This window comes from Lynx canadensis, chromosome F2, assembly GCF_007474595.2.
Source record: "Lynx canadensis isolate LIC74 chromosome F2, mLynCan4.pri.v2, whole genome shotgun sequence".
Classification (NCBI taxonomy): Eukaryota; Metazoa; Chordata; class Mammalia; order Carnivora; family Felidae; genus Lynx; species Lynx canadensis.
In genome coordinates this window covers 16,582,615-16,608,057 of record NC_044320.2, presented here as the reverse complement: position 1 = coordinate 16,608,057, position 25,443 = coordinate 16,582,615, and the positions used below count along the sequence as shown (strand labels likewise).

The 25,443-nt window shown below is 42.7% G+C and overlaps 1 protein-coding gene across 2 annotated transcripts; it reads left to right on the top strand.

The window, feature by feature from the left end:
• The first annotated feature begins 4,038 nt into the window (after positions 1 to 4,038).
• NTAQ1 (N-terminal glutamine amidase 1) lies at positions 4,039 to 21,390 on the top strand. Of its 2 annotated transcripts, XM_030304442.1 has the most exons (7): positions 4,039 to 4,189; positions 9,337 to 9,436; positions 10,523 to 10,573; positions 16,559 to 16,707; positions 17,354 to 17,478; positions 17,972 to 18,063; positions 21,108 to 21,196. In XM_030304442.1, exons 1-6 carry the CDS (start codon positions 4,101 to 4,103, stop codon positions 18,055 to 18,057), a joined length of 600 nt encoding a protein of 199 aa, XP_030160302.1. In that variant the 5' UTR covers positions 4,039 to 4,100; the 3' UTR covers positions 18,058 to 18,063; positions 21,108 to 21,196. The 2 variants fall into 2 exon arrangements, with proteins under 2 accessions (XP_030160302.1, XP_030160300.1); XM_030304440.1 differs by lacking the exon at positions 17,972 to 18,063 and having other exon boundaries at positions 21,108 to 21,390.
• Positions 21,391 to 25,443: the final 4,053 nt, after the last annotated feature.

Here is a 25,443-nt window from a genome sequence, read left to right as displayed (position 1 = left end):
GCAGCTTTATTTACAATAGGATCTGAAAACTAAATATACAAAAGTAGGGGAAAAGTTAAATGAACCATAGTCTGTCCATGCAGCTCTTTGTGTTGAAAAATTTGACTTTTAAGACTTTATTTATTGACTTAAATTTTTTAGAGAGAAAAAAATGGAAGGGGGGGCGAGGAAGAGACTCTTAAGCAGGCTCCATGCTAAGTGTGGAGCCCAACATGGGCCTCGATCCTGTGATGCTGGGATCATGAACTGAGCTGAAATCAAGAGTCGGTTGCTCAACTGACTGAGCCACCCAGGCACCCCAAGACTTTATTTAAAAAAATTTGTTATTACAAAGTAATACAGTTGGACAACATGGGGCTTAGGGGCACCAACCCCAGTGCAGTAAAAAATCTGCATATAACTTTTGACTCCTACAAAACATAACTACTAATTGTCTTCTGTTGACCAGAAGACTTACTGATAATATAAAGTCAGTTAACACTTATTTTGTTTATTATAGTACTATATACTGTATTCTTATGATAAAGTAAGAGAAAAGAAAATGTTAATTAAGAAAACCATAAGAGAAAATACATTTGCGGTACTGTAAAAACTGCGTATAAGTGGACCCATGCAGTTCAAACTTATGTTGTTCAAGGGTCAACTGCACATGTAAAAACGTCGAAGCAGCACAGAAATGTAAAAAATAAAGGTACAAGTTGCTCTGTGTGATTGCTATGAGGAAAACGGAGTTTTCTCTTTCCCTGGGGTTGCCAAGCCTGGAAAATATGAATATGGGGCTGCCAGTGGCCGTCCTCCCCACAGCAGGAAGTGAAGTCACCTCAGGATGGAGCCGAGCACTGAGAAGCACACTGTGAGGAAAGAAGACCTGGGGAAGTGGATTCTGCTTCCGGTCCCTTGAGACCCTGGTTTCTGCAGCTCATCTTTTGACTCTGAGAGCCACTTCAGTGTCCTTCCCATTAAACAAGCTAATAAACAGCCTTTCTGCCTTGACTCCTATCTGAATGAGTCATGACTGATACTGGGCCAGCTGCTTTGTTAGAATCAAATTATATGGTTTATGCTATAATTCTAGTCTAATGATCAATTAATTCTTTCAACAGCATGAGATGAGGTCCATTTGGCATGAAATGGGCTTGGTAAACCACTAAAGGGCCCTAAATTATCACCTCTTCTTCATGGTCACAATTCATCCTGGGAATAGGCATCAAGTTCACAGAGTGTAGCATCTGGAATACATATTTTTCCTTTTTATGAAACTCAAGACAGCAAGTATTCATATTTAGTCTTATGTCATCTCCTCCAACATATTTTCTCCAAGATCCATAATAAAGGCTTTGGGGTCATAATCTAGAGTGCTTTCAGTATGCTGGGATGTATCTCATCTGGGTCCAAAGATTTGTAACCCTGAAGAGTTGTAACCCTTGCAAGGCAAATTGGTGCTTTCTGCCACTGCACCTATCTTTAATTTCCTCTCACCACTGTTTCCCTTATTTTTTACAGCCTGAGGGTCATTTTCTTTGATAAAGAAGAGAGAAAACACAATCAAAATAGACTGTTGGTTTTCTTTCACTTACATGGTCCCTTATCACAAGGTCCCAGGTGATAGTATTATCTTTCTTTTTCTTTTCTTCTAGCTCTTAATATTGAGGATTAAAAATACCTCCTCCCCCAATTTAAAAAACTCCTTTTGTGGTTAAACCTCAATGTATCATGTGCTGCCTGCTTCTTGATCTCCCCTTTCACATCTGTGGCCCTCTTATACTTTCCTTTGTTCTGTGTCCTTTTCTGTAAAACGCAGCCCTTTGGTATCCTTATTTCATTGGGTTTTGGGTTCTTTGAGTGCACTCTTATTTCTTCCTCATCTAGATCATTGGAGTTTACAGGTCAGAATCTAGTTCTAAGCATTAGAACCTTATTCCTCTGAAACCATATTGCTTTTTTATAGTCTCTACTATGAAATCACATGAATTTTAAAAATGATCTATATTTTTAATCAAAAAGTTCTTACTTATAAGAGAAAGTTTGAAGCATATAGAAGCATAAAGAAAGCACATTGTAGCAGAGACTCCTGGCTCTTCTTTACCCCCTTCTCTATTGTTTGCCCAGCAACTCAGACTTCTCTGCTATCTGGTAGGCAACCCAAGCCTTCTCCAACCGGGTGCATACCCCTTTCAAGTTTATCTTTCTTGAGTACTTGTCCTCAGCCCTAGGTACCCTAGTTTCCTTATGTCTTTTGGTTTCACTTTTATCATAGTTAATTCTTGAAATTCAACTTCCCTTAAGTAGAGAAGAGGGTAGAGGGAGCAATCACCAACCAGTGGTGTAGGGATACCTTAGGACTCTGGGAGCCAGCTGGGGTAGAAGGCTCTCAGAGTGTGTAGGGTGAATGGAAGGGTTGTTGTCTTGAGTTTCATAAAAAGGGAGGCTTGGTGAAGGACTGCTCAGCATGTGACCCACCGTACTAGCCACAGGTAACTGTGCATAGGCCATGAAGGGCTTCTCTAAGAAGTATGGGCAAGTGGCTGCCTGCAGGCCTCACAGGGGAGGGGTCTGGTTTCTGTGTCAAGAGGGCTGCAGGAAGGTTATTGCCAAACTAAAGCTGTAAGGTCACAGAGGCCTGAGCCCAAGGCTGGGGCAGACTCCACTGGATGTTCTCAGGACCACACTCCACAAACTCTTCTACCCTCCCAGAAACTGCAGAAAGCTTCTTCCTCCAGCACACTTTACTGAGAAGGCTTACCTTGGTGCCCACTTTAAAGGAGAAATGCTTAAAGGAATTCTGTTATTTATCATAGAGCCTATATTGAAGGGTGTATTCAGAGCAGAGAGGCAATAAATTGATGACTTACCAAGGACTTATGCTCAAAGTCTTTAGGATTTATGTATGGGCTTTTGAACTCATGAGACTGGAAAAACCTGACTGCACATGGCCTATAAACCAACTAAGAATTTCAGTTTTCATAATGGGAAGTACCCTGATCAGTTACATATGTTCATTACAAATGTAAGACCATGCAGAAGGCTATTAAGTATAAAGTGATAAACTCATCATAAACGCTGTTTTAATAATGTGGTGCCTTTCCTTCCAGATTGCCAGCAAACATGATTAACACAAAATGAATGCCATAGGAACTCTTTTTAAATTTTTTAAAACTTAACTCTATCAAGGGATCAACATATCTTCTGAGTCAATACACATAGTTCTATTAAAATCAAATGTTACAACACGGTGAGATTTGGGGGTGCTATTCCTCTCTAAAACCGCCCGATGCGGACATATTTGGAATTAACTCCCCCTCCTTCCCCGGGCTTTCGCGGCTTCTAGGATAAAACTGCTAAAGGTTCGTTTTTCACATACACGGTTCTCTTATTTCACTTGCTTTTCCGCATCTCCTCTGGTTCCTCCACAGCCAGCAACCTCAACCCTGGGTTGGAAGAGAGTTTCACACGCCTCCGGGGCACTGTTGAAGCCGAGTTCAGGATAGGGCGATTTGCAAACTCCACGCCCTCCCCAGACTCTAGCAAGACACCCGCAGGCGACCTCTGTCCTCCCCAGCTGACCGGATCCTCAGGGTTACCGGCCCCCAGAGCTCGCCCGGCTCCGCCCCTATGGACCCGAGCTCCCCGAAGGCCGCTCGCCCTTGCTCCACCCACCTGCTCTGGCCCCGCCTACCCGGAATTACACAATCCTCCGGGTCCCGGGATCCGCCCACTGGATATCCACGCCTTTCACCAGCCCCCCGCCCCCGGGATCCTCCCACTTCGCTCTAGCTCCACCCCCCCGGAAGAGCTCGGCGTTTCCCGCCCGGGCTCCGCCTACCGGTATCTGCAAAACCCGCGTAGCCGCGGGCTCCATCCACCCGGAACTTGCACCTCCCTCCTCAGCACTGCGCGCCCGGAACCTGCGTCGCTCGCTCCGCCCAGACTCCGCCTACCCAACCTTGGCCCCACCACCCGGGAACTGCACCAGCTGCCCCGGGCTCCGCCCCGAAAACCCTCGCGGCCTGGCGTGCGCCGGCTCCTCCCCCGAATCCTGCACGCGGGGCTGGTCCAGTGGGTCCGCCTCTGGCCTGTCCCCTGGCCGAAGCCAGCCTGCCATGGAGGGGGATGTCCCCGCCGCTGCAGCCGCCTGCTACCAGCCGGCCAGCCCCCCACGGGACGCCTGTGTCTACAACAGCTGCTACTGGTGAGGGGGCGCGGGTGCAGCCCCCGGCGTCTCCCTGGCTCTCTGGGTCTTGGCGTCGCAGCCAGGCCCCGCCTCCTCCCGGCTCCTCCCCGGGGGCTCTGGGCCTCGACTGGCGGGTTTTCTGGCTTGGGGGATGAAGGGAGAGGGAATGGCAGCCCTCGTCTCTTGAATGGAGTGTAGACTTTGGATGGTGGGGGTGGGGTGGGCGGAATTCCCAGGAATGGTAGGGTCGGTGGTGCATTACTAATGCCGGCGCTTTTCGCTTGGCCGTTTCTCAGCAGATCTCAGGGTTTGGGGGCCTGGAAGGGGAGGTGGAGGCGGAGGGTGGAGCGTAGAGAATCTTTGCAAATTACTGCGCTCAAGCCTTTGTGGTTTCACACTGATGGGAAAGTCATTTTAATTTTGGAAGAGAGTGGAAGAACGGAGATTTTGCAATAACTTTCCCAAGGTCATTAGCTAATAGCATCCAGGAATCCAGTTCAGGCCTTCTTGTAACCAGAAACCATGAGCTTAACCACCACGTTGTCGTTATCACACCCGTTACATTTACATAGCATTTGCTACATGCCAAAACATTGTTTTGTTTATGTAAACTAATTCATTTGAGTCCCACAATTATCCTAGGAGGTAGCTACTGTTGTTACCCCATTTTAAAGATGAGAACACCCAGGCACAGAGGGGCGCAACTAATTTGCCTAAGGCCACATATCTTGTGAGTGAAGGAATGGGGGTTTACCTGCAGGGTTTGGCTCTGGAGTCCACACACTATACCCCTATTCTAGGCCACCTGTGTGGCTGAATCACCACTCCTACCTTTGTCTTTTCCACTCCCACACCTATCCTTACCTTCCCTGAGTAATGACTTCTTCCCCAACTTCCAGTCTCTGCAAAAGAAACCTTAGGGCCATCTAAAATTACCTTTCCCTCCTTTAGCTGGTCATCAAACTGCCATCACCAAGAGTTTAGCGTTCGTTCAGCTCTGACTGCATGTCAGGGCCAATGCTAAATGTTTCCCTCCATGGCTAGGAGATAGGTTTTATCATTTACCTCATTTTACTAATGAAAAGACTGAGCCACAGAGAGGCTGTGTCCAAGATCATACATCTAGCAAGAGACAGTGCTGAAACTGGAACTTCTGTAATAGAGGAGTCCATGCTTCTTCCATATATATATATATATATATATATATATGTTTATTTTTGAGAAAATGCACATGCAAGCGGGGTAGGGGCAGAGAGAGAGGGAGACAGAGAATCTGAAGCAGGCTTGAAGTTGTCAGCACAGAACCCAATGCAGGGCCTGAACCCACGAACAGTGATCTCATGACCTGAGCTAAAGTCAGACACTTATCCAACTGAGCCACTCAGGAACCCCCAGGAGTCCATGCTTCTTAGTTACTGCACTTTGTTTCTGTCTTACCTCTCACCTAAATCCTGTTCTTGTCCCTAATGCCCACTCATTGTTTTATGTATTCAGTCAGTAAATGTTTTTTTAGGCAATTGGATCATGTGATGCACCATTTTAGGCCCTTGGAATACAGCAATGAACAGAGTAGACAAATTCCCTGGTAAGATCTCATGGTTCTTCTGTTTTGGTTCAGGGAAAGCAAGCAAAGCCAAGTAAACCATATTTGGGTGGTGTTAAGTGTTACTAGAAAAATAAAGCTAGGTAAGAGACAGTGATTCACTGTTTCATAATGGATATTTAAGGAAAGCATTGTTGATAAGGAGGTATTTGAGCAGAGATCTGAAGGAAAAAAGGGTGGGGGCTTTGTGCATTTGGAAGAAAATCATGGCAGGCGGGGGAGCAGTTGGTGCAAAGGCTCTTGGAAGAAAGTGTGCAGGAGTATTCTAGGAACAAGATGTCTGGCACAATTGGAGTGGAGCCATCTGGTGGAAGAATGGTAGGGGGTGGGCTTCTCTTCAGTAGATTTCTCCTTTAAGTTCCTTTAGCCATTGGCCCCGGGCCCTCCTTGGCTATCGGGCCTGTTCAGGTCCTTCCTTACAGGCCTCTGCCCAGATCTCTCGTATCCCCTCAGGTCCTGAACCTTAGCAGGCTTCACACTGCTGAAAGCCTTTCTAAATTCAGATGAGCCCTAGATTGCCTAGGAGCTTGTAAAGCATGCACATCATAGGGCTCCACTCTAGAGAGTCTGGATGTGTGAACTCTACAGTGGAGGAGTCTTAACGCTGGTTCATTGATCCCATTTCGAGGAATACAGGCATAGACGATTTTGTCTCCTGAGCATTGCAAGTCCTTTAAGATCTGGTCACCATGTGTTTCTCCAAACCCATTTTGAACCTGCCTACTGGGCTCTACCCCAGGGTTTCTCAGCCAAGGCTCTGTCGACATTTTGAGCATGCTAATGTTGTGAGGGGGCTGTCCTGTGTATTGGAGAGTGTATAGCAGCATCCCTGGCCTCCGCCCACTAGATGCCTGTAGCACCCTCCCACAATTTGTGACAACCAAAAATGTCTCCAGATAGTGCCAGATGTTCCCTGGGGAGCAAAACTGCTGCTGGTTGAGAAGCGGTGTTCTACCCTGTCAGAACCTTTCAGGTAGGATCTGCCGTGAAACCTTGAAATATATGCCTCTTCTCTGCTTCAGTTAGCTTCTGTCAATTGTTACTTATCTGTTAAGACTCAGCTTAATGCTGATAGTGGTGACCAATATTTGTATGGCACTAGGTTCTTTACAGAGCACATCTGATTCTGTTGTGATTGTTTTGTATTCTTCAGATGTTGGCTGAGTGCCTGCTGTGCCCCAGGGGTCCTTTCCTTCTGCCTGCTTCTCTGATCTCAGCCCATCACCGGTAACCCTAGCAGAATCTTATTTTAATGCTGCTCTGTTAGACTTTCTGCTACCAAAATAATCATCCAGTAGGTTGGAACATTATTATCACCATCCCCCCTCTGCCCGTTTTTAAAACCAGTTAAATGGATGCTAGGGCTCACACCCAGTCTGCGCTCTTCCTGTTCCAACAGCAACTCCCAGCATTTCCAAGTATAAGGCCCTCCTTTTTTATTTTCATTTATTTAATTAAAAAAAATTTTTTTTACCGTTTGTTTATTTTTGAAAGAGAGAGTGCAAGCAGGGGAGGAGCAGAGAGAGAGAGAGAGAGAGAGAGAGAGAGAGAGAGGGAGACACAGAATCCGAAGCAGGCTCCAGGCTCTGAGCTGTCAGCACAGAGCCTGATGCGGAGCTTGAACCCATGAACTGAGAAATCATGACCTGAGCTGAAGTCAGATACTCAACCGACCGACCCACCCAGGCACCCCAAGGCCCTCCTTTTTTAAACGTCAGATGTTTCTTGAGATCCTCCTACATGATATTAATTGTACTTTTGAAAAAAAAATTGATAAAAAAGGACTATAGGTTCAATAACTCTTAACATTTAATTTTTTTTCATCCGTGTAACATTTACACATATTTGAAAAATAAAAGACAAAGTATGTCCAGCCGTATACGTATTCAGCCTGCCAACAGTTCTTGGGGTGTATATGGATTCTCGAAGTCTTTGTGTTAATTCTTTGCCCATCCTTGGGACTGGGAGTGGGGGAACAAACAAGGAGAAACCACTGACCTATACCTCCCCAATCTTCCTGTGTGCCTCAAAATTAATGACTCCCTCTTCTATGCATCTTTTATGGCCATCTATGATGCTTGCTTATTTATGGATCTGTATGTCTCCTCTCACTGTCTGTGAGCTCTAATTTATCATTATATCCTCCAAGCACTTAGCACAGTGCTTTTTACATCACAGACTCTTGAAGATGTTTGTGAGCAACTCCAGAATTTCTGCAGGCTGGACAAACAAATGTCTTCTGAAAACTTGGTCTTAGAACATCCAGGTTTAAGAAGATTTAGTTAATACACGGTTTATGTCATATCGAAACAGTACATTTTTGTTATTCCATACTACATATCCTATGGAAGTAGTGAGTGGCAATCTCCTGTTTTTACCTCTATCACTACTTTTTCTGTGAGATTTCTTAGGTATTTTAGAGAAAAACAAAATCATAGGAAAAAAAACACACTCAGCTTTAGTGGTTTACATGTAGTTGTATGGAGCGTTGAGACAGGTAGACAAAGTCAAAACTGTGAATTGAAAGTTTGTATTGCCATAAAATGGTGGCATTCATCAGTGCCATTCATGCCTGCCTTCATTTTCAGGTAGCATGGTGTAGGTGTTTGGAAATTAGGCTTTGACAGATTGAGTCACAAGTATGAGCTGAGTACTGATGTAGCTCATTTTGAACAAAGGTGCTGTGTGGCTCATTAGGAAAATATAGCAATCCTGAGGCTGAGCTATGAATACCGACAACAATGACTGTTTTTGTCTGTGTGGGCGTGTGCCTGTGGCCATCAGGATGGCTTGGTTTCATGCACTGGGCATTGATTTACTTAGGTGGTTCTGACTACTGCTTTAAATATCTGAAGACCTGTCACGTAGAAAAGAGATTCACCTGGGGCAGAAGTATAAGAAGATGGGGTTCAGCACAGTATGAGAAAGAACTTTGTAAAAGTCAGGGCCTGACTTGTACCAGAGGGCCGCAGGGAATACCACTCACAGAGTCTCCCTCCAAAAGAATTCCTAAGCATATCACATAGCTGCCCCTGGTCTTTTCTAGCCGGAAGCCCACCTACCCAGAACACTCATTCTGCCCCATTCCTAAGGGGAGCAGTGAACCAGTGTTAACTAAGATTTGTCAAGTGTTTATAATGTGATGTGATTATCCCCATTTTACAGATGAGAAAAGCAGATACTCAGGTGAAGATGTCTAAAGTTTCTTACCTCGTAAGTGGCAGAAAATTCCATAAGTGGAATCCACTTGTATCTCAAGTCCCTGGACCCAAAACTTGTGGAGTATCGATGCAGCATTTTATCAGTTGTAAAATGCCTCCATGTCCAGAGCAGTGCTGGGGCAGGTAATGAGCACTGTGTTAGCAGAGAGGTCAGCACACAGTTAGGTAACACCTTGTTGAGGGTGTTTCAGAGGAGGCTCAAACATCAGCCCTTTGCTGGATGAAATCGTGTTTAAGATCTCTTCCAACTCTTTTATGTCCTCGTTAGTCTTCTGTTCAAATTTGAATGACACGGAGTGTTATTGTTTAATTATATTGATCAAACTATTATTTTGTTTCAGTGAAGAAAATATTTGGAAGCTTTGTGAATACATCAAAAACCATGACCAGTATCCTTTAGAAGAGTGCTACGCTGTTTTCATATCTAATGAGAGGAAGATGGTAAGTTGGTGAGTGATTGCAGAAAGAGAACAAGAGATTTAGAATGACAGTAGAAAGTCAATATAGTATGGGGTTAGCACCATCCTAAAATCTGCTCTATAAAATACAGCAACATTTTAAAGTTTGTTTTTAGAGAGAAAGAGACAGTGCTAGCTGGGGAGAGGAGCAGGAGAGGGAGACAGAATCTTAAGCAGGTTCTGTGCTGAGCATAGGCTTTGATCTCATGAGCATGAGATCATGACTGAGCTGAAATAAAGAGTTGGAACCTTAACCAGCTCAGCCACCCATCTGCCCCTAACATTTATTTTTGAATGAGATATTTTTTCCTTTCAGAGCACAGTTGAATTAGAAAAGTTTAATCACTTATTTGTAAGTCAAGAAATAGATGATGGTATATTTACATAGATTAAATCCCTTTAGGTATTAGGTTAGAGCTTTTAAAATTGCTGAGACTAGAGCCACATACTGTCAGGTTTGTCTCTGGAGTTTAAATAAACTAATGGTAAACTTACATGAGGTATTAAAAAAAGCAAGCCTTTAAAAAAATAAAGGAAGCCCTTAATATTTTGTGAAGTACTTTTTTTTTTTTTTTTAAGATCTGATTTTTTAAGTAATCCCTGTACCCAGTGTGGGGCTCGAACTCACAACCCCGAGATCAAGAGTCACACGTACTACCATTTGAGCCAGCCAGGAGCTCCATAAAGCACTTCTGTAAGCATCATTTCATTTGATGCTAATGGAAACATGGTGAAGTAGGCAGGGTTCAGATAGTTGGCTCCATTTTATAGATGAGGAAATAGAGACTCATGGAGGTCCCATGAATAATGAGGGGAAAGCAAGACTTGAATCTGCTGGCCTTCTGATTCCCAGTTGAGGCCTCTTTCTGCTTTCCAAAGAACATCAGATAATTAATTTTTTGCGTTTTCATTGTTAAAGACACTTGGAAGGATTTAGATTTCTTCTTCATTCATTCTTTTACCTTGATTGTTTGTTGCTTGGAAATATTTTTAATTTATGTATTGCTTTAAAGAATTCAGTAGTGGTTTAACTGCAGCTGTGGCTTATGAAATTGATTGTATTTTATAGATACCTATCTGGAAACAACAAGCAAGACCTGGAGATGGACCTGTGATCTGGGTAAGATGGTCACTACAGAAGCCTCTGGTGCATTAGTACTTGTAATCCCTGAGTGGTTTGGTAAAGCAGAAGTGACAGGGCGGTAGAGACTGGCTCTGATAATTATTAATAATTGACCTTTTGGGAATAGATGTTATTTTGTCTAAGGTAGTACTTATAGACATGTTTTCATTTAATTTTATTATTATAGGAAAGATTTTATTTATGTATTTTTTTAAGTTTATTTATTTATTTTGAGAGAGAGAGAGAGAGAGAGGGAGAGGAAGGGAGGTAGGAAGGGGCAGAGAGAGGGAGAGGAAGGGAGGTAGGAAGGGGCAAAGAGAGGGGGAAAGAGAGAATCTCGGGCAGGCTCCATACTTTCAGCAGGAGCTCTGTGTATCGCTTGAACTTATGAACCATGTGATCATGACCTCAGCTGAAATCCAGAGCCAGATGCTTAATCAACTGAGCCACCCAGGTGCCCCTATAGGCAGATATATTTGTGGTCTCCTAGACTTTTATTCATTATACTGGAAGGAACTTTAGCAGTATCTGGTTCAGCTGCACTTTAGAATTATCTGCATATTGTGTTAAAACCATAGGTTTCTGGGGGCGCCTGGGTGGCTCAGTCGGTTAAGTGTCCGACTTCAGCTCAGGTCATTATCTCTTGGCTCATGGGTTCGAGCCCCACATCGGGCTCTGTGCTGACAGCTCATCCTGGAGCCTGCTTCAGATTCTGTCTCTGTCTCTCTCTGCCCCTCCCCTGCTCGTGCTCTGTCTCTCTGTCTCTCTCAAATATAAATAAACAAAATTTAAAAAAATGTACGTTTCTGATTTAGTTGATCTAGATAGAGAAGGGTTCAGGAGTTAGTGTTCTTAGCAGACTCCTGAGTGACCATGCATGACTAACATTTGAAAAACCCAGATCTACTCCAACCGTTTCATTTTTCAGGTGAAGAAATGAGCCCAGAGGCCAAAGTGAGAAGCTCAAGGTTATCTAGCTGATCAGTGGCAGGACTAGGTCTTAGGCCCAGGCCCTTTATAGTACACATCTATGTGTTACATTAACCCATCCCCTGAAGAATTGAGGGGGCTAGTAACATGAAGATAAAAGAAAAGCTTGTTTCTGATACTTATTTAAAATAAGATATCGTTTGAATTGGCATCATTTTCCTTTATTTAACTTGTATTTACTGAGTGCCTGTTATATGCCAGGCACAAGATAGGCCAAAATCCCTGGCCTCACAGAGCTCACATTCTTGCCTCCTTCACCAGCAGGTGATTTGCTGCTCTAACATTAAAGCCAAAATCCAGTTTTGGCCCAGTTAATCCAGTTAAGGCCCAACTGGGGTTGAACCCCAGTACTGCCACTGGTGGCTGTGTGAGCTGGACATGTTACTTGCCTTCCTTGTGCAGCGTCCTCCTCTGGTTAGTGGGGTAGTGAGTCTTTTAAGTGAGAATGCATGTGAAGCATTATGCTGGCACGGGGTATGGTGTCTGGTTCTGGTGCTCGAGAAGTGTTAGCTTCCCTCGTTAGCAACGATGGCTACAGGACCCCTGTTGTGCACTGTCCATCGGCCCTAGAGGTCGTCTCCATTGCTGAACCCCTCAGCTGATTTTGAGTCACGGTCTTCTCCTTTTAGACAAACTTGAAGAGAAAGGGCCTGTGGTCATGTCCCCCTAACCCAGCATCTCACGGCAGCCCAGGGTGGGGACTCCTCTTGCAAGAAGTCCCCCCCCCCCCCCAACATCCTCTGGCAGATGCATCTTTGCTGCAAGGCTGTCTTGTTGTAGGAAGTGGGTAGGCGGCCCTGAGTGGGTGGAGACACCCAGTCCCAAGAAGCGGATCACCTTCTATGTGGGTTTCCCTCCCTGAGCCCAGCTTGGTCTTTTCCGGGCATCTGGACAAGCGCTGAACCCAACTCAGAGAGTGAGGCTGCTCCCGCTTGATCTGTATTCCTTGACTCCACGTCTGTGCTTATAAAGGCGACTTGGAGTTGAGGCCTACTTTCCTTCTCAAGTTCATCAGCCATCTGGGATGTAGGAATATGGACCCAAACTAAGTGAGAGATTGTGGGTATTCATTGCTTATACGTTTCCACAAGCTGTACTTTGTTGCTGGAACACTGTCCCCTCAGGCAGGACTCAACAGTGGCAGCCTTTCCTCAGTGAAACTCTTCCTTGGCTGTTGGGCCCCCCTCCCCTCTGTTTCTTGGTTGGCTTTTATAAGTTTTTTTTTTTTTTTTTTTTTTTTTGAGAGAGAGAGCTGAGGAGGGGGGCAGAGGGCGAGAGAGAGAGAGAGAGAGAGAGAGAGAGAATATCTTAAGCAGGCTCCATGCTCAGCATAGAGCCTGACATGGGGCTCAGTCCCATGACCGTGGGATCATGACCTGAGCCAAAACCAAGAGTCAGACGCTCAACCGACTGAGCCACCCAGATGCCCCCCTCTTGGTTAGCTTTTAAAAAGTTTTTACTTACATAATCTCCTTAATTGTCTCAGCAACACTGAGGTGGACATTGCACTTAGCTCCATTTTATAAAAGAGGAAGGAGAGGGGCCAAAGTTTGACCAGAATGTCTTCGCCTGCAAGGCTCCCTGCTGTCTGCCATCATCACACTGTCCCTCCGGTAGCACTTGGCTGTTTCACACTCTGCTGCGGGGACTCCTCAGGGTCAGGACTTACCTTTCTCATCTTTGCATCTTTGATATTTTAGTAGCACTGTTAACTACAAGTAAAAGGGAGTATGCACTTCAAAACCCCTGTAATACGAGGTAGAAGATGTCAAGAGAGAAACAGATTTGGGACAAGGCCAGAGACTGCTTCTGGCAGGAAGTAGGAGACTCATGGGAAGTGAGCATGTGAGCGGGCACTCGAGGGATGGGTATGGGGAGAGAGGTGAAAAGGTTGCTGCAGAAGGATGGGAATAACACATACACAGCCAGGTGTGGGCTGGAAGGTGGGTTGCTCCTACTTTATTTCTCTGGAGGGCAGGATGCATTAAGGGGAGTGCAGGGCAGAAGCGTCCATTTCTGATGCTATTTCTGCTTTATGAAGATAGCATTGGAGCCAAAGGAAGCTCTTAGGCTTTGATGGCACAGCATCTCCAGTCTTAATTAATCCCCCCCTCCCCTCCATAGGGTCGATAAAACAACGTTTGAGAAAGTGCTCTTTAAGCTCCGAAGTACTAGAAATATAAGGTGGTGTTACTTATGTGGTACTAATGTGATTGAGCTTTTTATCTCCCAGTGCTGTTCTCTGTGAGAGCGCTTTTCTTTCAAGGGACTCAGAGCATCAGACTGTCCTCCTGCCCCTCGATAACTTCCCTGACATCCCTTCTAGCCATTAACTGGTGTTGGACAGTGCCCACCATCTGGGAGTGAGGGATACACCATGGCTGAGCCACAAAGGAGAAGCTGTCTTCATCTTTCCCCTAAATGGCTACAGATTAGGGCTTGGCTGATTTAACAACATCGTATAGTCCTTCTTTCCCATTCTAGGCTAGCCCAAGCCATCCCCTTTGTTAAGTTTGGAGGATATCCTGGCATACTTTTTCCTCAATGCGTATACCTGCATGTGTACTTCAGAATGTACATGTGTATATATACACAGAACTTTTTATTTTATTAAAATCCAAGTTAACATATAGTATAATAATGATTTCAGGAGTAGAATTTAGTGATTCATCTCTTACGTGTAACACCCGCTGCTCATCCCAAGTGTCCTCCTTAATGCCCATCCCCCCACCAACCTCCCTTCCAGAAACCCTGTTCTCTGTACTTAAGAGTCTCTTATGGTTTGCCTCCCTCTCTGTTTTTATCTTATTTTTCTTTCCCTTCCCCTATGTTCATCTGTTTTGTTTCTTAAGTTCTACATAAGAATGAGATCATGTATTTATCTTTCTCTAACTTATTTCCCTTAGCATAATACCCTCTATTTCTGTCTACGTTGTTGCAGATGGCAAGATTTCGTTCTTTTTGATCACCAAGTAATACTCCATTGTATATGTATACCATATCTTCTTTATGCATTCCTCAGTCGATGGACATTTGGGTTCTTTCCATACTTTGGCTGTTGTTGATAGTGCTGCTGTAAACATGGGAGTACACGTGCCTCTTCAAATCAGCGTTTTCTATATCCTTTGGGTAAATTCCTAGTAGTACAATTGCTGGGTCATAGAGTAACCCTATTTTTAATATTTTGAGGAACATCCATACTGTTTTCCAGAGTGGCTGCACCAGTTTGGATTGCCACCAGCAGTGCAAAAGGGTTCCCCTTTCTCTGCATCCTTGCCAACATCTGCTGTTTCCTGAGTTGTTAGTTTTAGCCATTCTGACAGGTGTGAAGTTACGGTATCTCATTATGGTTTTGATTTCTGTTTCCCTGATGGTGAGTGATGTTGAGCATCTGCATTCTTTCATGTATCTGTTAGCCATCTGGATGTGTTCTTTGGAAAAGTGTCTATTCATGTCTTTTGCCCATTTCTTCAGTGGATTATTTGTTTTTTGGGTGTTGAGCTGGATAAGCTCTTTATAGATTTTGGATACTAACGCTTCATCCGATATGTCATTTACAAATATCTTCTCCCATTCCACTGGTTGCCTTTTAGTTTTATTGATTGTTTCCTTCACTGTGCAGAAGCTTTTTATTTTGATGAGGTCCCAATAGTTCATTTTTGCTTTTGTCTGCCTTGCCCCCAGAGACATGTCTAGTAAGAAGAAGAACCTTGCTCATCTGAGGTCAAAGAAGTTGTTGCCTGTTTTTTTCTCCTCTAGGATTTTGATGGTTTCCTGTCTTGTATTTAGGTCTTTCATCCATTTTGAATTTTTTTTTTGTATACACATAGCTTTTAAAAAATAACATGTAGTACATATTTGCAGTTTATTTTTCCTATCCAACTATGTAACATACCCTTTTTTCCATTTTCTTTTTTTTTTTTAATTTTTTTTAACGTTTATTTATTTTTGAGATAGAGAGAGACAGAGCATGAATGGGGGAGGGTCAGAGAGAGAGGGATACACAGAATCTGAAACAGGCTCCAGGCTCTGAGCTGTCAGCACAGAGCCTGACGTGGGGCTCGAACTCATGGACCGCGAGATCGTGACCTGGCTGAAGTCGGACGCTTAACCGACTGAGCCACCCAGGCGCCCCCCGCCTTTTTCAAAATTATTTTTATTTTATTTTTGAGAGACAAGAGAGCATGAGTCGGGGAGGGGCAAAGAGAGAAGGAGACACAGAATCCAAAGCAGGCTCCAGGCTCTGAGCTGTCAGCACAGAGCCTGACATGGGGCTTGAACTCACAAACTGTGAGATCATGACCCAAGCTGAAGTCGGACACTCAACTGACTGAGCCACCCAGGCGCCCCCACTTTTTTTCTATTTTCTACATAAATTTACCTAAATCTTTTTAGTAGCTGCGTTGCGGTTTATTTCTCTCTAGTGGACTTTTGACTGTTTCTGAATTTTCACTGTTATAAACAGTGCTGCAGAGATTTTCTTTGCATATATACCTTTACATGCATATGGCCATTTTATCTGTTGGATGGATTCCTAGAGGTAAACTTGCCAGGTCAAAGGGTATACATTTAATATATATGAACATTTTCAGTACTTATTTAAGTGTTCCCTATCACCAGATGTTTAGTCTTTTTTTTAGGGATTAGCATTTGCTTTATTTTGCTATTATAAGAAGAACTGTGTTAGTTTTGTATTCATTTTTAATGGTTTTATATATATATATATATATATACATATATATATAATGCATTTTATGTTTTATATGTATTTGTATATAATATATATATATTTTATATGTACCATTTTAATGGTTTTATATATATGTATATATATAAAAATATATGTATATATATGAAACCATTAAATGGTATATATAAAATATATGTAAATATATTACATATAAAACATAAAATCCATCATTACTGTAACCTATAACACTGTATTCACGATGGTGAAGTAACTTGGTTAACTTCAGCAACTTTTATTTCTAGGATTACCATGTTGTCCTGCTTCATGTCTCAAGTGGTGGACAGAGCTTCATTTATGATCTTGACACTGTCCTGCCATTTCCCTGTCCTTTTGACACTTATGTGGAAGATGCATTTAAGTCTGATGAGGACATCCATCCACAGTTTAGAAGGTGAGGAGATTTAGGATGGACTTACCTACTTTCTGAAGTTAAACCTTGACAGTTGTATGGAGTGTGTGTGTGAGATTTTGTGGGGTTTTTTTTGGCATTTGTTTTGCAAAGATCACTTGTTTTGGCATCACTATTGAGTTGATACTTGAAAATGATGTGCTACACAGAAGATTCAAAGTGTTTTGAAGTTTTAAAGGTTGTCCAACATATAAAGGTTGACATCTTTTGAAAATGTGTGTGATGAGATCCCAGGTGTCTTCTGAAAGCCAGTTTGGGGATTTCTCTCGTGTGTGTGTGTTTGTGGGTATGTGTGGGTGTGTGGGGTGTGGCCTTAATGATGACACAATTGAGAGGTCTGTGATGGTGGTGCCTAAAGGTTATGCCCTTTGTCCCTGGCATACAATCGAGTAAATAAAGACAACTGGATGTATTTCTGTGCCTATGTAGTTTTTTTTTATTTCAGCTGATCCTTTCTTGTGACTTCTTTAACAGGTTGTAAAGCTGCATCTATATTTGTGTATTACTGGTAGTACAAAAATGCCTGGGTACTTTCGTGTATGTCATTGAAAATGAGTCTGTATAAAAATTGAGTTAGAATTTCACTGGGAAACCTTGCTAATGTAAATGAATGTTGCTTTATTTGCAGGAAATTTCGAGTGATCCGTGCAGATTCGTATTTGAAGAACTTTGCTTCTGACCGATCTCACATGAAAGATTCCAGTGGGAACTGGAGAGAACCTCCTCCATCTTATCCCTGCATCGAAACTGGAGGTGAGCCAAAGGTGCCTCCTCAGAGAGGTTTCCGGTCACCATGCACATCAGCATCACCCCTTAACCAAGGACAAAAATTGTGTGTTGGTATTTGTATGAAACCCCTGAGTCGTAAGAAGATAAGAGGGAGCATAGATGTGCGTATCTGTTAGATTCAGGAATCGAAGCCCAGAGAACGGGACTGGAAGGCACAAGACCTCACGGCAGAGGGGAGGTGTGCAGAGCAGAACCATGATACTTGCACACCGCCAGGGTGCTGGTTGGTCTGCTGCCAGGACGCTGGGCTTCAGGAGGTCTGTGGGCTTGTCCTTCAACACTGGAGCTAGTAGCACCTTGCCTTGGTGGGGTTTTCTGTTAAGGTGACAGCAGCCCCTAGGGCATCCTTGCGGTATGTGAGATGTCATTTCCCTGGCTCTCTGATAAGACCTGCAGTAGAAGGAAGGGAGAGCCAGCAGATTTTCTTGTACCACTCATCTCCTTTATGTGCTTTTAGGCATCAGTCCAGTTAATAATTTTCTGAGATTTAAGGAGATAAAGAGTTCTTCACCCTGTTCCTGTTTGGCGTTGGCACGAGCTTGAAACATTGTAAGTAATTCGCACTGTCGCCATTTCTTGCGGAGGCCATCCCATCCCGTGGATGAGCCTTCTGTGTGAAATGCTCTGTCAGCTGTGCAGCGTGCCAGAAAAATAGGGCAGTAGCATTCGGAGCTCAGCAAGGAAGAAAGTAAATATAGTTGGTGTATCTGAACACCAAAAGAGGATTCGACTGATGTTTGAGGCCCTCTGTGAAAGGCTGTTAGGATTTTAAAAATTTATCTCAGAGCTGCTTTTCGGTCCGCCAGCCTGCTTCCTAGTCTGGGCGTCAGAAATGGGATCGCTCCTGGGTTGGGAGAGGGCATCACAGGTCTTCCTTCTAGTCTCGGACAGCCTGTCATATAGGCTGTGGTCTGGGACAGTGTGCCTTCAGCCACCCCCGTTTCTCTTCTAGACGTGAGCACCGATGCAGAGCCAGCCCAAGGCAGGCACTCAGTAAACACCAGCCCGCCAGCCCGAGCCTCTTCCGGTCATTCCTTTCGGTTTCGATGACTGCTGCCCAGTAGATGCTATTTTGTGCTGGCCGCTTTACGTATTAGCTTAGTTTTTACCACAACGCAGGCCAACTTTAATTTCCTCACTTGATAGATGCATGCATTTAAGTGCATTAAGGTTAAGTGAGCCCTTTGCCTCTGATGCACAGCTGGGGAGGATGAGGAGGGGGATGGTGGTGTCTCTTTCTGCCTTGTGTATAGTTAGTTCATCAGGGACCTCCTGAACTTGGGGTGGAAACAAAAGAATCTGCTCTGAAGTGTGGGGTAAACTCACGGGTTCTTCATGTCATAATTTAACCACACCGTGATGTTCTGTCAGGTGGTAAATTAATTACTTCAAATCCTGTGTTTATCAAAGGAATGTATTTGAAGTTAGGATAAGTGAGATTTACGTGTAGCTAATTGGTAGTGTTTTATAAAAAATCAGGATAAAAAATGGTTCAAGAAAATATCCAACTTTGGAGTGTTTATGTGGCTCAGTTAAGCATCTGACTGCGGCTCAGGTCATGATCTCTCGGTTTGTGGGTTCGAGCCCCACATCGGGCTCTGGTGACAGCTCGGAGCCTGGAGCCCACTTCAGATTCTGTGTCTCCCTCTCTCATGTGTGTGCATACACTTTCTCTTTCTCTCTCTCTCTCAGAAAAAAATTAACGTTAAAAAAAAATTTTTTTTTTAAAGAAAGTGCCAAATTTTAATGCATGTTTTAGGTACTTTAATATATATCAGCTTCACTCAGAACCCTGAGTTTAGTTGTGGAATTAACTCTTATGACTTAGTTTAGTACATTTGATATGTAGAATATTGGGATAATATGTTTAATAATTTCGGTGGCTATGTGTCTGCAAGATCGCTATTTTCTTTAAAAAAAATTTTTTTTTAATGTTTGTTTATTTTTGAGAGAGAGAGAGAGAAAGCGTGAGCAGGGGAGGGGGCAGAGAAATTAAAAAAAATTTTTTTTTAATTTTGTTTTTATACATTGATCTTGTACATAATGAATGGTTGCAGATAGTAGTCATTTTTTCTCTGATGACATTAAAAAGTCTTAGAAAACAAAACAAAAAAAGGGAGGGAGGAGAAAAACTCTTAGAAAACAAATACAGATTTTTTTAAAAGTAGTTTGTTAAAAAAGTTCGCAGACTTACTGGGCTCTAATGGAGTTTGACACCTACCCAGGTCAGCAAGAACTTCTGCCCCATCTCACCTGACAGATGCCTGTCTTACCTTTATTTCCAGTTGCATTCCTAGCTGTCTGAGGACTTCAACAAAAGTTGTTTATTTAGCTTTTTTATTATAAGGGTGTTAGCGAATCTGTTTCTAGTTTTCTATATCCTAAGCGCTTGCTTTCATTTTTAAAGATATAGTGTTGGGTAACGTATACTAGATTTACATGTTTTTCTTCTTTCAGTTCTTTAAAGACGTCTCTCTTGTTTTCTGCATGCACAGGCTCTGATCTCTTATTCATTACTCTGAATGTAGTGTGTCTTTTTTTCTCTGAATATTTTCTAAGGTTTTTCTCTTTATCACTGGTTTTTAGCAATTTGATTATGATGGACTAGTGTAGTCTCCTTTAGGCTTATTCCACTTGAGTTTTTTTTGTTTTTTTTTTAAGATCTTTAGATTGATGGATTTATAGTTTTCATCAAATTTGAGAACATTTGGCCATTATTTCCTCACATTTTTTCTGACCCCCTTTTAAGTTCATGTCCTTCAGCTACACATTGGTTAGATGGCTTGATATTATTCTCAGAGGTCAGTTGGTCCGGTTGTTTTTTTCATACATTTTATGTATGTGCTTCATTTTGAATAATTCTTTTGTTGCAAATTCATTGTTCTTTTTTTTTAAAATTTTTAAGTTTCTTTATTTAGAGAGAGACAGCATGGGTGGGAGAGGGGCAGAGGGAGAGGGAGAGAGAATCCCAAACAGGCTCTGCACCATCAACACAGAGCCTGATACAGGGCTTGAACTCACGAAACCATGAGATCGTGACCCAAGCCAAAACCGAGAGTCAGATGTTTAACCGACTGAGCCATCCAGGCATCCTGCTCTTATCTTCTGCATTAACTACTTTGTTGTTAACTTCATCCAGCACATTCTTTTCATTTTACATATTTTATTTTTTTTATGTCTAGACATTCCATTTTGGACTGATTTAATACCTTTCATTTCTCTCTCTCTTCATTATGCTCCTGTTTTTCTCCAGCCTTTCGAACATAACCCAGGATATTACATTTAGTTGTCCCGTCTCCTCAGTCCCCTTCAATCCCTGGCAATTTCTTTGTTTTGTTTTCTTTCCTTTTACAACTTTTACACTTTTGAAGAGTCAGTTATTTGTAGAGTGTCCCTCACTTTGGGTTTCTGTGATGTTTTGTCATAATTAGATTGAGGTTATGCATTTGAGACAAGAACACCACAGAAGTGATGTTGAACCTTTCTCCATCTGGATAATTTTCCCTTCTTTTGGTCTTCTGGGTTGTTGTATTGCTGTTAAGCCAATAAACCAACTGTGTTTTCAGTGAACATTTCTTTCATGTATTTTTTAGATTCCAAAATGAACCTGAATGATTTTATCAGCATGGATCCTGAGGTAGGATGGGGAGCTGTCTACTCCCTGTCTGAATTTGTACATCGGTTTGGCAGTCAGAACTACTGAAAGGGACATCTGGATGTAAACTATGGAGAAATTCTAGGACATGAACAGTCCATCTCTTCATTTGGGACAGCAAACACTATGGTACATTTGGCTTGGAATTATATTTTCTTCTTTTAATTCAGTTGAGTTGAAACATGAATGAACAAAAAAATTAATAAAAATAATTTTTTTGAGGGGCGCCTGGGTGGCTCAGTTGGTTAAGCTTCCGACTTTGGCTTAGGTCGTGATCTCATGGTTCATGAGTTTGAGCCCCGCGTCGGGCTCTGTGCTGACAGCTCAGACCCTGGAGCCTGCTTTGGATTCTGTGTCTCCCTCTCTCTCTCTCTGCCTTCCCTCCCCCACTCATGCTTTTTCTCTCTCTTTTCTTTCTCTCTCTCAAAAATAAATAAACATTAAAAAAACTTTTAGAAATAATAATTTTTTTTTGATATGTCAGATTGAAACTTGATGCAGTGTCTATTTGCTAAGAAATTCCAATGCTCATTTGTTAAAACATGTGACGACTCATGCCAGTCATTCCTTCTGTTATGATATAGATGCGTGTATTTCGTGTCTGTTTTGGATGTTTCGTTTCTCTCCCATTGCCCTGTCAGCTCCTTGAGGGCAGGGCGGTGGCTCATTGCTCTATGAACCTCTAATGCCCCTAGCAGGTGCCCATAAAATGTTTGCTGGTGATTGTGCTGCTGCTTGAAGAGGGCTGATACTATGAGCTGAATCAGCAATAAGTATTAGTCTTTTTGGACTACGATGGTCTTCAGAAAAGACTGCAGCCCTCTCAGGCTTGAGTGTTACTTGGCCTATTTATACATGTTTTTAAATAAAATTGATTTAAAAGTAATTTTGTTTTGAAGATTTTGTGTTGATGATCTGAGATAACCAAGAGTGTCTCACTTGTAGATGGGGACCATTGCTTTAAAATACATGCATCAATCTCCCTTCTTGAAGATGTTTTGGAAATTTGGCTTTCATCGTATAATTCCACATAAAAGATGTTTGGCATTAAACTGGCATGGCATATAAGCACCAACTTGCATGCGTGTCTTTATGGTTCTACTATAACAATGAGCGATTTCTTAAAGCAAGGATGTCTAGGTTTTTGGTCTTAGACGAGTTTGCTGCTTATTGAGAAACTTTCATTTAATGTAGATCTTCTGCCTTGTGCTGTGGAGGGACAGCTCAGTTGTCACGAATCAGTCAGAGGAAATGTCATGTATCCGTTTGGTACAGCTGACCAGGAGGATTCTGGGAGAAAGTGAATGAACCTTTGGTAAGAGGAATGCAAACACAACCTCTTAAGTTATTTTATAATTTAGAATCAATTATAGACCTCGCACTTACATATCTTTGTTTGACTTTTCGATAGTCACTTAAAAAGCATGTGGCTAAAATGATGGAACTACTTTGTCTTGAGCAGAGAATTTCAGAGGGACCAAAGATTGTGATCAGATTTACAAATTGCATTTTTGGAGGGTTTTGTTTTGTTTTGTTTTGTTTGCCAATTTATGAGCAGGTTTCCAATCTGGTATTCATAGTTGTGTCTAGTACAGACCAATCAGACAATGTGTGTGTGTAAGTTTAAACTTCCCAGCCACCTTTGTCTTGAAATTGAAAACCCTTTCTAGCCAGTGTGGGGAGCAAGGCTTATAGTTTTAAGCCTGTTAAAATGTCCAGTGGTCATAATTTTGAGTTGTTAGAAGGAATAGAGAACATTTGTTGTCTTTTCTACTTACCACTCCTCACTTCTACAGCTCCCTTTGGGAAATTCATCTTTGTACATTTCATGTAGTCCTTGTGGCCTGTAAATGCAGATATATAGCTTAAGCTGGGCCAGGCTTGGAGCCCGCTCTGGACAAGTCTAATGACCTGTCACAGTGTTCTCTGGATTTGCTGTATTGATGTCCAGAGAGAAAAAAATCTCTCCCTGAGGAGTGCTAAACTAGGGGCCTGGGAGCTTAGGGCATCCTGACTGCAGCCGAAGGGCCCAACTGCAGAATGAGGCCCAGCAGAGCTGAGAGCAGAGCAGGAGCCCTGAGGGCATTTCGGAGCGCCTGGATTTTCCGTGTTTCAAGTCGGCCACAACTTTTGAACTTCCCAGTTACATAAACTAGTGGATTTCTTTTTCTCTTCAGCTTGTGTGAGTTGGATGGCCATTAGTTTTAATTGAAAGGTGAGTTCCCTTTCAAGACTTTTCTTGAAAACTGTCAGGAACTGTATTTTTGTCTTTCTACGCTTAATGTTTCTCTGAGGTCAGATTAGCTTTTCTTTACACTCAACATGTGAGAGAGAACTAAATAAAATACTGATAAATCCTGTCTGTTTGGAAAGAGGAACTTTCAAGAACAGGGGAATTTGTAAGAATTTGTAGAATTTGTAAGTTGACTATGAAAATAAGAGAAATAAGGCATCTCTGAGAATCTGACATGGGATGGAGCAGGGAAGCACCATAGAAAATGGCTCCTAGGTCAGTAGAACTGACTGTCTGATTGGAGATAGACTTTTAAGCAAGACTATATCTTTCAGAAGAGGGGTTGGTTTGCAATGGAAGTAAAAACCTGTTTTGTGTATGTGGTTTTCTCAGTTTAATTTTTATTTAAAAAAATAGGTGGTACATGCACATTGTACAAATTCAAAATATATAAAAGTGTATAGTAAAAAGTCCTCTGTGCTTCAATCGTCTGATTTCTCTATCCAGAAACAGCTCATTTTCAGTTTCTTTTGTATTCTTTCAGGAATTTTTATGCCCATGTATGCATGTAGGTATTATATATTAAGTTCTGGTTTTTTTCCTCCCCACAAGTGGCACCAGTCTAAACATTTTTCTGCATTTTACTTTTTAAAGTTAATACACTTGGATATTTTCTAATCAGTACATGTTGAACTTCCTCATTCTTTTTAAAGGTTGCATTGTATTGCGTGGTATGCACGGCCCATAATTTCCCAGTCCTTTTAAAGTTGTTTTTAGTCTTTTGGTATGACAAAACTGCTTGACAGAATATTTTTTTGTCTATGTGTCTTTCTAACAGTTGTCGAGATAAATTTTGAAAGTGTAGACTGCTAGTTGTCCCATAGTATGCATGCTCCTTTTTTTTTTCCTAAAGAAGGGAATAGCAAACACTATCTATAAAGGGCCAAATAGTAAATACTTTAGACTTTGCATGCCATAAGGTCTTTGCCATAACTGCTCAACTCTGCCTTTGTAACTGGAAAGCAGCCATAGACAGTATGTAAATGAGTGGATATGTTTGGCTGTGCTTCAGTAAAACTCTGTTTATAAAGCCAGGGGACTCAAGGATTTGACCGTTGGGCTATAATTTGCTGTCCCTTGTTCTAGAGTAAGCGTTGTAGCTGGTGTGTGGCTGCTTTGCCAGGGACTGCACTTCCCAGTCTCCTTTGCAGCTAGCTGTGGCCACGTGATCAGATTCTCACCATTGGATCGTAAGGGGCTGACTTGTGAAACACTGCCTACCCAGTCCGTCACACCTTTCCCCCCTACTGATGAATGGTTGAGGACTAGAATGATCTCAGAAGCTGTCCATTGAGGATAGCAGAGCACCATCAGACTGGATTCCTGAATGCCCTATGAAGCTGAGCCTCATGCCTACTTGAAAAGTATATTGTGGAACTGATCCACAGAGACAAACTTGGGTGTTTCTTTAAGTCACAGAATTATTGGCGAGTCTTGACTTAGCAGTTTAGCTCTCCCTAAATAATACAGTGCCCATTTAGGCATTTGTGACAGGGTATTTTTTGACTGGGTCAGAAATTGTGATATTCTGTGTGGAGTCAGATCTTCTGTGTGCTTGTGCAAGCCACCCTCTAAGTGTCCTATAATGTGTGTGGAATTATTGCCCTTCACAGAATGTTCAGGAACACTGAAAACAGATGTCTATTAGTACCTCTTGTTTTGCGTGTGGTTCGGAGCCTTGTGGGAAAGAAGCCAAATGAGCCCTGTTCTCATATATGGTTCAGACATGTTCGGGACCGTCTGATAGCCTAGGAGCTCTGAAAACAATCCTTGCTAGATGAGAGACAAACAGGTTCCTGAGAATAATACCTGAGTGGGGGGAGACGTGGCCAAGTGGCTCCGACTGGATGATGAGGACTGGAGGTTGGAGGGATCTCAGGTGGCAGTTGAACATGTGAGGCATGCCTCCCCATTGCTCCCCCTTCACCGTGCACTCTGGCCCTCCCTCCGCCATCCTCTTGAAAGCCCTGTCTTTGGGGAA